The following is a 13,920-nucleotide window of genomic DNA, read 5'->3' on the forward strand; positions in this document are numbered from 1 at the left end:
TAATATAGCTGGTTTATATGATGGCCAAGCGTAGACGCGAGGTTGAAAAGACGTCTATTGCTCAGAGGGTAAATTCAAATAGTGGAATTTCCAATAGAGCAATTTAAAGTGATTCGTTTGTTTAGATTCCTATTGTATTATTCCTATTTTATGTTCATGTATAGTTTAATGTAAAACGTATTTCATTTGATGCTAAACTGTCATCATTCGTCGCTTTGTTGAGACTTCAATATTAGTAGCGATATTACGCCTTTGAATAAGTTTAAAATATGAGTCTATCACACATTTGTAATTTAGTGTTGTGTTCATGCAGTAATTTTCTGATACCTTGTATTTAAGGAATTATAATATTATATGTATAAATTAATATTTCAGTCAAAAGCGGTCCTCTGTACCGCTCGCCAGCTAGTGCTGGCAATGAATTCCCAGGGTGCGTTCGTAAAATTGCACTAAGAGCGCCGGAGCGCACACTGGGTTCAAATGTAATCAATAGACCAGGTAATTTGATTGGACAAGAGGCATTCCATGAGTGCTGATCAGATTTCCAGAGCGAGTTTACATGCCCAATGTGCATGATTGACAGTAGGGTGCTGACGAAGGCGGGCTGGGACTGAAACAGGGACAACGGCAAACGCACGGATTATTCTGAAGTCTCCTCTTTGCAATACATGGGACTTGAGTAACTATGTTTGAGTCGACTAAGTAAGTAGTTATTTTAGCACTGTGCGTGACAGTTTATTTGGTCATTTGACATGACATTTAATTTCTCTGCGCTTTTTTGTTGTGAAGTAGACAACAGTTGTTACATCTATTTTGTAAGCATGTTATTTGTGTGGATCTTTGTTATAATTCCTCCAGCTAGCGTCCCAACACATGTTTTTCTTCCCCCCCCCCCCCAATAAAAAAAATGCAAGTTAATACTAGTATTTTAAACATGTTTTAATTGGTTGACAGCACTAAATATAATACAATACAGTACGGTAGTAAATGAGTATACAATGGGAGACAAGTAATCCAGTAGCGTGCAATAGTTATATTACTACTGTTTGATACGCTTTGGATAAAAGTGTAAAAGTGATTTTTAAAATTTTAAAAAATGTAAAGCTCAAGTCAGCGTCACTCCTCATTCACGTACTGCACTTCTATTGGCTCGGCTGCAACTCCTTCCCTGGAGCTGGAGGAAGAAGAACCACACTTGATGACCTTCAACCTTCTGACTGTCACATAACTCAGTGAAATGCTTGGCTTTGGCACCATCACACTGTAAGTATGAAACCAGTTCACCTCTCACTGAGAGCCAGCTCCCTCTGGACCGGTACTGTTCTCTGTCAGGGTGCTCACAGTGGTACTCCCCTTCATCTGACAGAGACATGTTGACCAGGGTCATCTCTCCGCTGCTCTCAGTCCCGATGAGGTGTTCGTCTCTGTAGAACTCGGCCCTCGGGCTGGAATACGGATTAACATATCTGCAGCGCAGAGTCACAGAGTCTCCCACAGTCACAGGAAGGGCAGGGCTCTCCAGGATCCCATACACTGTACAGCACAGAACCAATCACAGACACTGTACAGCACAGAACCAATCACAGACACTGTACAGCACAGAACCAATCACAGACACTGTACAGCACAGAACCAATCACAGACACTGTACAGCACAGAACCAATCACAGACACTGTACAGCACAGAACCAATCACAGACACTGTACAGCACAGAACCAATCACAGACACTGTACAGCACAGAACCAATCACAGACACTGTACAGCACAGAACCAATCACAGACACTGTACAGCACAGAACCAATCACAGACACTGTACAGCACAGAACCAATCACAGACACTGTACAGCACAGAACCAATCACAGACACTGTACAGCACAGAACCAATCACAGGCAGTTACATCCTGTCAATCATCCTACTGGACACAACTCCCTTGATACAACAATGAACTACAACTACCACAAACAATCAACTGATGAAATGAGGGTCCGGAGGCCGGGTCTCATTGTAATGTATGGGATGGAATGAGGAATGGTGTCAAACACTTACCATTATTATTTATTTATTCACACACAAAGAAATGACAAAACAGTGAAGTTAATCAAATAAAAATGTATTTAAAAAAGTGCATGTGCAGGTGTGCCCGCTAGTGTGTGTGTGTGTGTGTGTGTGTGTGTGTGTGTGTGTGTGTGTGTGTGTGTGTGTGTGTGTGTTAAAGAGCAGAGAGGGCTACCAGGTGTGCATTGGCATTCCATAAATGCACACCTCCACATTTAATATAATACTGCCCTCTTCTTTCGTGTAACGTCAGAGGTCCAACTCGGTGTCGCGTAGCCATGCCTGCATCTCTGGTTCTAGGTCGAAGAGGCTGGCTTCTGAGGGTGGTCTATATAGGGGCAGATGGTGATTATGTGGTCGGCGGTCTGCTCTGGGTCACCGCACTCGCATGCCGCACTGTCCGCCAGGCCCCACACCTTCATTGATGTTTTAAAGCGACCGACACCAGTTCGTAGACGGTTCAGTGTGGTCCATTGCCGGCGTGGTAGGTCGTCTCCTCCAATGGCGCCATCTCCTGGGTCCCAGATGTAGCGGTGGATTCGGGAGGGCCCGGCTGACTCCCACTCCTGCTTCCAAGCTGCTGCCAACCATGCATCTCTGGAGATGTCCTCAGAGGTGGAGTTGAGCATGGCTTGTGCTGCCTTGTTGTAAGGGTGGCGGGTCTTGAGTCGGCTTGGAGGTGCTGGTGTTATGGTGGTGTTGTGCAGGATGTGCCAGTCATGCTTTTGTGCCTTCCTGGCCAGGGCGAGGGTGGCAGCCTCCCGTCGGAGGCCGGCCGGTGCTATTCCCGCGAGGACTGGCAAGAGGGACACAGGGGTAGGCTTCAAGCATCCAGTTATTATTCTGAGGGAGGTATTGATAGCCACGTCGACCTTTCTCGCATGAGGGCTTCTGCTCCAGACTGGGGCGCAGTATTCCGCTGCAGAGAAGACTAGGGCTTGGGTGGATATTCTTAGCGTCTTAGCGGAGGCTCCCCAGGTTGTACCAGCAAGGCGGCGGATCAGCGCGGCCCTGGATGTCACTTTGGCCTTGACTTCTTCCAGGTGTTGCTTGAAGGATAATGTCCGATCCAGGCGCACTCCAAGGTACTTCGGGGTAGGTATAAGAGGGAGATTATTTGATTGTCTAGTCGGGTAACAATGAAATTGGGAATTTTCACAGAAATATACTGTCGTTTGAACCACTCTGCTTAACACCTACTCTGGAATCTCAACTTGTAAATGAAAATGCATGGTTGTAGAATATTATACGTATTGATATGTACACAAATAAGTCAACAAAAACAAAGGTAGAATTTAAATAGCTTGTAAAAGAGCTTGGATCATCAGACTTAAAAAAGGGGTTCGTTGACTTTTGCAACTTTTAAATAGTTCCAACGGACGCCAAAAATGTGGGTCAGTGGTTCAATGATAGAGGATGTTATCTCTTTCCTCATTCTATTCCAAGCATTACAATGAGCCCGTCCTCCGAATTCTGGCTTGGGATGTTTCATGTTTTCATGTTGAGTAAAGGATAATACTTACAGGGACCCAGAGTGCTGTTGACAGCATTACTGTACTCTCCTGACTCCGACTCACACCAGTACACTCCTCCAGTAGTACCGGTACTACTACCGGTGGAGCATGTGGATCCTGTCACTGATCCCCAGTCAGTACCACACTCTGACTGTCCTCTCCAGGAGATCCTCTTCACGGTCCATCCAGCAGAGTTCCCCTGCTGCACCTCACAGCTCACTGAGAAAGGCTCATCATCACTGAGTTGGACTTTGTTGGGACTGACGCTCAGAGAGGCTGAAGGTGATGGACCTGAGACACACAGAGAGAAAGAGACTCATACATGAAGCTGCAGCACTTACCCACCTGCTGTTCAGCTGTTTAGGACTTTGGTAATAATGGACAAATATACACTGCTCAAAGAAACACTTCAAGGATATGCCTCCCCAGACCATCACTGACACGCCAAACAGGTGATGCTGGATGATGTTGCAGGCAGCATAACATTCGCCACGGCGTCTCCAGACTCTTTCACGTCTGTCACATGTCCTCAGTGTGAACCTGCTCTCATCTGTGAACGGGGCACCAATGGTGAACCTGCCAATTCTGGTGTTCTCTAATGCCAATCGAGCTGCATGGTGCTGGGCTGTGAGCACAAGTCCCACTAGAGGACTCGTGTGCAGTTTGGTCAGAAACATGCACACGAGTACCCTGCTGGAGGTCATTTTGTAGGGCTCTGGCAGTGCTCCTGTTCTCGCACAAAGGAGCAGATACCGGTCCTGTTACTGGTTGTTGCCCTTCGCTCTGTCCAGCTCTCGAGAAAAATCAGTCAGAAAGGATAAGGAGAGAGAAATGGTCTGTGGCCACCACCTAAAAAAACATTTCCTTTTGGGGATTGTCTTGCTGTTGCCTCTCCTGTCCACCTGTTGTCGCTTTCATTTGCACCAAAGCAGGTGAAATTGATTAACAATAATTTATGCTTCCTAAAGCCGGGTACACACAGACAGATAATCTGGCCAATTTCAGGCCGATTTTCCGCCTTCCGACCGAAGACAGCAAACGCCCGATTGGGGTTGCACCCACACATAAGGATTTTTGGTCGTAAATATTGAATACGTGAAACATTTACGATTGTCGGCCCCGACCATTTTCTGAGCAGATTGTTGGGAGAAATGTCTTAACACACCTCACAACACAGGATAATCTTGTAGGATAATCTTTAGAGCCATCCGATAATCGGGCGTTTGCTGGGGGGGCTTTATCCGGCTTTAAGCCTGGTACACACATAAAGATAATCTGGCCGATTTTGGGCTGATTTTCCCCCTTGCATCATATATTTAATTCGTAGGGAGAGAAAGTCCTGCAGTGTCTCACCTGCCACCCAGAGCAGCCCAGGTGAATCACTGTATGTTGTGTAAAGGGCTGGGTCTCCTCTCTCAGCTCTACAGCTATACTTTCCACTGTGATTCAGACCAACAGGGCTGATAACGTAGGAGCCTCCAGCCCCACGCTGGCTGTCTGGTAGCAGCTCGTATGAAACCCCGTATGGATCATCCTCTTGAGGGCTTACAGGGATTACCCTGTACCAGGAGAACCTCCAGCCCTCTGTAGATTCTCTATTATAAAATGCACAGCTCAGAGCAGTAACGTGCAGTGAGGTCATTGGCTGGGTAGGCAGTGAGCTATTAAAAAAAAAAAAAATTCGATTAACGCAGCAGCCAGACTTCAATAGCGCATACTATAAAGGCAATCAATAGCCCTTATATCTTTTGCCGCAAAACTCACTTCTTCAAGAAGTAGGCCTACTACCAGGATCCTCCCTCTAAGCACCTATTGTATTGTTAGTTTGCTATTCTTCTCTATGCTATATTGCTATACTGTATTTTTTGTTTGCTATTCTTCATTTTGCCTTAAAAAAGCAGTACACTCCTACGTTAAATGCAATTATTGTAAGTTGCTTTGAATAAAAGCGTCGGCTAAATGACTAATGTAATGTAGGCTAATATACTATACTATAACGTCAATCACATAGCCCATATATACTATACTATCAAATAGCTGGTCAAAAATGTCAAATGTATTGTTATCTCATAACTACACACAGCGTAGCGCAACAGCCTGTATGGCATTGCCTACATTCACCTGCATCTCAACAGGATTTACAGCAGCACGCAAAACAGCTCAATGACAATATAAATTCACCTGCATCAACAACACAGGATTTACAGCATTTGAACCGGCACGCAATAGCCTACATTATCTTAAGCATATGTAACATGCGTAGGCAAATGTGCGGCTAATTTCTCATCCTTTTCTGCCATCAAATGTAAAAGTTCGACATAATTCCCACGATTGATGGAGCTACTGCTCTCGTCGTGCCCCCGAAATGCTCATTCTTGTTTAGCAAGGTAGCATGTTGCATCAATTAGGCTTTTCAAGATGTCCCTGTTCTCCTTTACCTTTGCGTTGTGTGCAGTAACATGCAGCCGGTGCTGCTCATCCAGGGCCATGTCTATGCGACTTTTGCCAAAGGTTTCCAAGGCCATCTGAGAGTGGATGTGGGCTGTGGATTTTTCATGCTTCTCTAAAGCTCTTCTTCACAGTAGCCCCCTTTCACCCACACACTGTCGCTAGACGAGAACAATAGGCAAAGAAATAAGAAATAAGAAATAAGGAAGCAGAATAGCTTGTTAGCCTGGCTACATCCACACAACCAGTCCTTTTTTTGTACCATTCCGTTTTGAAATGTTCGTACAATCTTCTGTCCCTTCCTTTGGGTTAATTGAGATAGGTCAGGTGTTGCCCTCCCATTTTCAATCACATTTCGTTTTTGCTCAAAACTGAAGGTTGAACATCTTTTTAACTGTTGGATATCCATGATGCCTATCGCAAGTTAGCTGGGGAAATTTAGAACCGCGGCGCGAACAGCAGAGGAATGCCGCTACGGCAAGCCAAACAAGCCAAACGCAAACTGTCAATCATGCTGTCAGACAGTCAGAAGCAGCGTGGGACGGTGCCTCAACGTCCATCAATGAAGACAATGTGAGAACAGACTACGCATGCGCAAACCTACGAAACCGTTGGTCTATCACTTCGCATAGCACAGAAGCACAAGCACAGTCTGCCTCTCGCACACACAGGTGCCTCTCGTCAGCAATCAGCAATCAGCTAGCTTTGGGAGCAAACTCTCCTGGTGCCAGGGCATGCATTCTATTTTTAAAACAACACATTTTACATCATTTATTTTTATTTTAACAACATTTTAACACATTAAAGTTAAGAATAATTAGTCAAATAAATAAAATAAATATTTTTTTTTTTAGATAAAAAAATATTTTAAAAAGACTGATATTCTTTTTCTTTCTTAAATGCCTGGGTGAGGCACTGCCTACCCTGCCTCACCTGACTGCACGCCACTGGCTCAGAGTCACAGAGTCTCCAACATTCAGCCACCAGGAGACACATCCAGGTCAGGGAAAGGTCCCCCTTAATGAGAGAGATAATGTCAGTTAAGACGCATTCACTGGATATTCATAACACACAGCAATTATGATGTCACACTCCCAATAAAAAAGACAAACACTCACTATACACAGTCAGAGTGACGTCATCACTGATGCTACTAGAGTTCCTGGAGTCCCTCCTCCGGACTCCCATACAGCTGTAGACACCACTGTGGTATCTTCCAGGACTGAGTCTGTATTCATTCTCCTTAGAAGAGTAAACTGGACCGCTAACATCTTTGTCCTTGAACCATCGGTACTCCCAGTCAGTGACTCCTTCCCCCTGTATGTCACATCTGAGAGTGACATTCTCTCGTGTGAACGTCTCCGGCCAGTCAGACTGCAGGGTTAAAACAGCTCTGGGTGTCTCTGGACCAACACAGCACGGAGAAAACAATCCAACATAACACAGTGACACAATCTAATGTAACATGCAGATACATACAGACAGTACTGACTGATACTTACACAGACAGTACTGACTGATACTTACATAGACAGTACTGACTGATACATACATAGACAGTACTGACTGATACATACATAGACAGTACTGACTGATACATACATAGACAGTACTGACTGATACATACATAGACAGTACTGACTGATACATACAGACAGACAGTACTGACTGATACATACTTTTTTTAAATAAAGTGTTAACAGTACCGAATTAAACATTTAGAAATACTACTGTGCTGTTTAGAGCTTGTCAGACAGCTAAACAATTCGTTATCAGACTGAAGTCAGAAATACGTTTTTATCCAATTCAATAACAAAATGTGAAACTAAGAAAAAAATACAGAAGAAATGGACAATGTGAAAAATAAACGTACAACGTGGCAAATAAAGGCCTAGCTCACAGCCTACTAAAACATCACATATGCTCCATAACAAATAACTTGCTTACAAAATAGATATTGTGGTATATTTTAAGTTACTTGAAACACACACACATACCATGAATTTGTATGATAAGGCTTTGTAACATTTACATTTACATTTTTGGCATTTGGCAGACGCCTTGTTCCAAAGCGGAGCCTTTGGGCCTACAGGCATGCTCTGGGGGTTTTACGACAGACCACATGGTCGAACACACACACAGACACACACAGACACACACAGATAAGCACACACACACACACACACACACACACACACACACACACACACACACACACACACACACACACTCTGGCCTCTGGCCTCTCCTCTTGACCAGCTCTAGGGAAGGTGGGGCAAGCATCTGTAGTGGCTGTGATAGGATCACTGGTAGATATTTGCATATGAAAAGAGGAACAAAAAGAGCAGGAGAGAGAAGATCTGTCTCTTATCCAGCCCGACCAGCAGACCACCAGCCCAGACACCAGGCTCCAACTATTGGTATATGTATCCGTTTTGTACTTTGATTAAATCGTCTTAAACTCAATAACTGTTCTTTGATTCATAACCAACGAAATTAACCTCAATATCAAACATCATTGTAATTTAAGTATAATATTTAGATAAGAAGTGTATTCACATAAATACTCACAGACAATGCCACCAAGGACGAAACTGTAAAGAGAAGGTAAAAGAAGGAGAAACCAAATCAAAAATGTTCTCCAAGCAAAAGAGTTCTGACCACACCTAAGCAGTAGTACCTGTCTTACACACTAGGGGGAGACAACGTTCAAAGAAAAGAAAAACATCGACATCGGCCTACATTCATAAGAGCAACGCATCCGGGTACTTTGCTCTCCCGTCATGTCCACGCCCCTTTTTGGGTCCAAACATTTCCATTGACTGCCAGTCAAACTTCTACTCTTCAAGCACCCAACAGGGGACGTGATCGTCCTGATGACAGGGAGATGACTGATGACTGCTCTGGAGGCAGACTGAAAGGGGGGGGGGAAATCATTGATCGGATACCACACTATATAATAGAGTACAGCACAGTGTTTTATTGTATAGTATAGTAGTATAGTATAGTATAGTAGATAGTGTACATAGCCTTTATTTATGTAAACCAGCTCTTTTCCCTTTTTTATTTTACCCATGGCCCTTTTCCCTTCTTGTTTTTAGTCTTTTTTCCAAGCACCAGGGGAGCCCCCCCTCCTAAATTTCGTTGTATGGTACCTGTACTGTATTAATGACAATAAAGACCATTCATTCATAATAGTTTGCCTAACTGTCCATCGGATTTGGGCATCTAATATCTAAAAAGCAATACAGTTGTTTTATTTTATCGGATTAAAGTAGCAAAGACCAGAAATTCCCATTGACCGCCAGTCAAACTTCTACACTTCTATCACCCAAAAAGGGGCGTGATTATTCTGATGACAGGGAGATGACGCGCAATTGCTCTTATGAATACATACACATTTTGTCATGTGACGGGCATTGTAATGTGTCTTTCTATTTCATTAAAGAAACATGACTGCATATCATTACAGGGAAGTCACGGTTGTATTCCACTGGTATGTCATCAAACCCTTCTGTGACGTTTGGTTTCCCTTCTGGCTGGAGAAGAGTATGAAGCATGTGTAGAGGCCTGTACACCACAATCACATACATGGTGTTTCTGCACCTCAAGATGGAGGAACGTACCTAGGTCTGATGAAAGATTATGGTATTGTGTGGGATGTATATGCAATGTGTATGGACCTACAGTACAGTTACAACATAACTGTAATTATGCAATAAATCTATTTCTCTTATTCCGTCTTTTCTCTGTGCACAATTTTCCAACCCAAGCAGTTAAATGTCACTGGACACATCAAGTTTGTGTTACCTCAGTGGCGCATGTGAGTTTCATTTTGGCGTCCATGTTAACGGGTTGGAGCAGCCATCACGCCTCTCATGCTGGCTGCTGAGGCAAGCAAGCGGAAAAGCTGAACTCCTTCTACGCCCGGTTCGACGAGGGGCGTACGGAGGTAACCACAACACAAACACCACTCTCTCCAGCTCTCAGCAGCCTCACCCTCACAGAGCATGAAGTGAGACTCGTGCTGAAGGCGGTGGACCCCAGGAAAGCCTCGGGGCCGGATGGCGTCCTGGGACGGGTGCTGAGGGACTGCGCCGACCAGCTGGCCGGGGTTTTCACCAACATCTTCAACCAGTCCCTGTCCCAGGCCACCATCCCACCCTGCCTGAAAACCTCAACTATCATCCCAGTCCCGAAGAAAAGCACGGTGAGCTGCCTAAACGACTACCGCCCGGTGGCACTCACACCAATCATCATGAAGTGCTTCGAGAAACTAGTCCGGTCCCACATACTCACACGCCTCCCGCCCAACCTGGATCCATACCAGTTCGCCTACAGAGCCCACAGGTCCACAGAGGACGCCATCGCGACGACTCTCCACGCCACTCTATCCCACCTGGAGAGGGGAAACAGCTACGCGAGACTGCTCTTTGTGGACTTCAGCTCTGCCTTCAACACCATCCTTCCAGACAGGCTAGTGACCAAACTACTAGACCTGGGACTATCACACTCTATATGTGCATGGATCAAGGACTTCCTGACCGACCGCCCCCAGAGGGTGCGGGTGGGCTCCCACACCTCCACAGCCCTCAGACTCAGCACTGGGTCCCCCCAGGGCTGCGTGCTAAGCCCCATCCTCTACAACCTCTACACCTACGACCAGGCACGCGGGAAAGTATTTTGACTGGGGGTGCTGAGGTGCTGTCTATATACGCTACAGGGGAAAAAATGATAACGATTTCTCTCTCCCTCCCTCCCTCTCGCTGCTTGCTCGTTCGCTCACACGCACACAGTGGCATAACGACGGGCCCCAATGCACGGGCAATACTAGTTAAGCATGCACACACCCACACACTACAAAGACGTAACGTTAAATATTTTACCAACAATGTGTTGGAATTTACAGTAATTTCCACTGGGGGTGGGGGTGGCGGGACCCCTGGTCTGTGTTGGCTAGGGCTAACGTAAGCCTCAGACCTGCTAGGTCCTGCTGCTACACTGGATGGGGTAGGGTGGTGGTCTGTGGGCAAAGTGGAAGAAGGCCCTGCCCCTGCATCAGCATCTTCTTCCAGCTCCACTTCAATTGTTCTGGCTGAACTCAGAGATTCGTTTTTGCGCCAAGTTGCACCTAGATAGATAGATAGATAGATAAATACTTTATTTATCCCCGTGGGGAAATTCATTTTGCCGCGCCACTCCACTAAAAACCACACATAACAACACAACACAACATAAAGGACAGACAACAACACTGGGCCAGCCATGTACAGTATATAAAAAACAGTGAGATCTGATATAAAAGTGGATTAAAAGGATGGCTATAGTTATTTATATTAAAATACTAAAATGATGGTGATTAAAATAAATAATAAATACAGATTCAGGAGCCTTGACCCCGACTGCTACTTTAGTTGCCATTGAACAGTCTTAGTGCAGCCGGGATAAATGATTTTTTATATCGCTCCGTCCGGGAGCGGATCGTAATGAACCGCCCTCTGCGGCGGCTGCTGGTTTGCCCAGCGAGGACATGATGGAGGGGGTGGTTGGGGTTGTCCCTGATGGACAGCAGCTTACTCCTAGTCCTTCTCTCCACCACCGTCCCCAGAGAGTCCAGGCTCCTTCCCACCACTGAACCCGCCTTTTTTACGAGCTTGTCCAGCCGTCCGGTATCCCTCTTGGTGATGTTTCCCCCCCAGCAGACTGCAGACCTGCACCTGATAGTTAGCTAACTCGGATGTCAAGTCCCTAGCAAGATATGACCATGTGATCACTAACATTAAAACTAACAAACACATTTTTACATTTATTACAAAAAACACATATATTTGTATTCCCAAAAGCAACAATAGTTATTATATTGTTTTAAATTATTGTTTGAATAATATTTTCATTTTTTAAATTCAGGCAGGAGGAGCTCCTTCTGCCTGCCGCTAGGGGGTGCTGCAGCACCCTCAGCACCCCCCTTCCCGCGTCCCTGCCTACGACTTCACCCCCGTCCACCCCAGCAACTCCATCGTAAAGTTTGCAGACGACACCACCGTGGTGGGCTGCATCTCGGGGGGGGACGAGGCGGCGTACAGGGATGAGGTAGAGCAACTGAGCAAGCTGTGCAAGGTTAACAACCTGCTGCTGAACAAGTCAAAGACCAAGGAAATCATCGTGGACTTCAGGAGGAAAAAGTCCGAGATCCAGCCCCTGCTCATCGACGGAGAGAGCGTGGAGAGAGTCTCAGCCCTCCGATTCCTGGGGGTGCACATACAGGATGACCTGTCCTGGAAGAACAACACAACAGCCACCATCAAGAAGGCACAACAGCGGCTCTACATCCTGAGAGTCAACAGGAAGGAACACATCAAGCAGGAGATAATGGTGGCCTACTACCGCGGCGCAGTGGAGAGCATCCTCACCTACGGCATCTGCAACTGGTTCTCCAGCTGCACAACCGCGGAGAGAAATGCGCTACAGAGAGTAGTGAGAACAGCCCAGAAGATCACCGGCGCCCCCCTCCCCTCTCTGGAAGAGCTGTACAACACACGCTGTCTCAGGAAGGCCTCCAAGATCTCCAGAGACCCAACCCACCCTGGGTACAAACACTTTACCCGGCTGCCCTCGAAAAGGCGGTACAGGACCATGGCCGCAAGGACAAACAGACTGAAGCACAGCTTCTACCCCAGGGCCATCCAGGCCCTGAACACAGCAAAGACCTAGGTTCTGGGCCCTGGACAGTCTGGACGGATTGATGGCAGCTGCTGGACTGAAAAAATCAGGTGTAGTGCTGAGGCACAAATATGTACATTTCTAGCCTGCAAACTGCGACACTTCAAATGAATGTGCAATAACACTATGTGCAATAGACAACCCTAGTCATCTATCTGTACAGTATAGTATAGTGGATAGTGTACATAGCCTTTATTTATGTAAACCAGCTCCTTCCCTTCTTGTGTTTTTTTTTGGGTGTGTTTTTTTTCTTTCCTTGCACCAGGGGAGCCACCCCTCCTAAATGTCGTTGTTTGGTACCTGTACTATAGCAATGACAATAAAGACCATTCATTCATTCATTCATTCAAGCTAAAGAGTCAGAGGCTCAGATTTCTCTGCATGCCACCTGCTGGAAATGATCATACCAGGAACACTTTCAAGGTCTACATCTGTAAATATGTCTATTTATTTAAAATCAAATTAAACACTTCCGCTTCAAATTAAAAGCTGTATTGAAGGGGGCTTCCGGTTATGGCAGCGAGGTGAATGATCGCGCAAACTTGGTCCTCCGGTGTATTTGGACTATCTTTATGAGTAAAGCCATCCATAACCATTCTACTGAAACCTACATTAATTCGGGCAAGCTCTATGGTGCGAGGGAGTCGTAAAACAGGAAGACAAGCAACACATTTATTTTTTTGAGTGCCAGAGCAGAGCTTTATTCTACACAGGTTAATAATAATGGGGGTACTGGGGGTACATGTGTTCTTCCACCCTCCTCTGACCCTCTGTCATAGCGCCCCCTCCCTCCCCACCTCGCCCTCCGCCGCTCTGGGATGGAAGCCGCTCCCCCCGCCCCCCCTGCTGGGCCTGCCCCCCCCTCTGCAGGCGTTGGTGCCCCCCCCTCCCCTGCCTCTCTGACCCCCCCGCCCGTCCCAGTGGTGCTGGTGGTGGTTAGCCCCCCCCTGAGGATCCCACCGGTGGTCCGTCCCTCTGGGATGCCTCTCCTGCCATTGGCTGCCGGGCTGCTGCCGTGCCGACCCTGGGGGGCCAGGGCCCCTCCTCCTCCCCCCTCTCTCCCGGTGGCCCCGCCCCCGGCCAGACTCCACGCCGCCCCCGTCCCTCAGGCCGTCCAGTTTCGAGGCGTCCCGGCAGGGCTGGGGGGCGATGGGCGGTCCGTCTCCGGGAGCGGGCGG

General features: G+C 46.6%; 1 protein-coding gene across 1 annotated transcript in view; it reads right to left on the bottom strand.

Annotated features, from left to right (window-relative positions):
- Positions 1-13,515: 13,515 nt before the first annotated feature.
- Positions 13,516-13,920, bottom strand: part of rnf25 (ring finger protein 25) — a gene marked incomplete at both ends in the record, with an annotated part of 1,638 nt that continues 1,233 nt past the window's right edge. The window contains one exon of the mRNA XM_080546563.1: positions 13,516-13,920. This exon is cut by the window's right edge and continues 1,233 nt beyond it. Coding sequence (XP_080402689.1) covers positions 13,516-13,920 — 405 coding nt within the window.

The sequence above is a fragment of the Nansenia antarctica genome, assembly GCF_963989245.1.
Source record: "Nansenia antarctica genome assembly, chromosome: 16".
Taxonomy (NCBI): Eukaryota; Metazoa; Chordata; class Actinopteri; order Argentiniformes; family Microstomatidae; genus Nansenia; species Nansenia antarctica.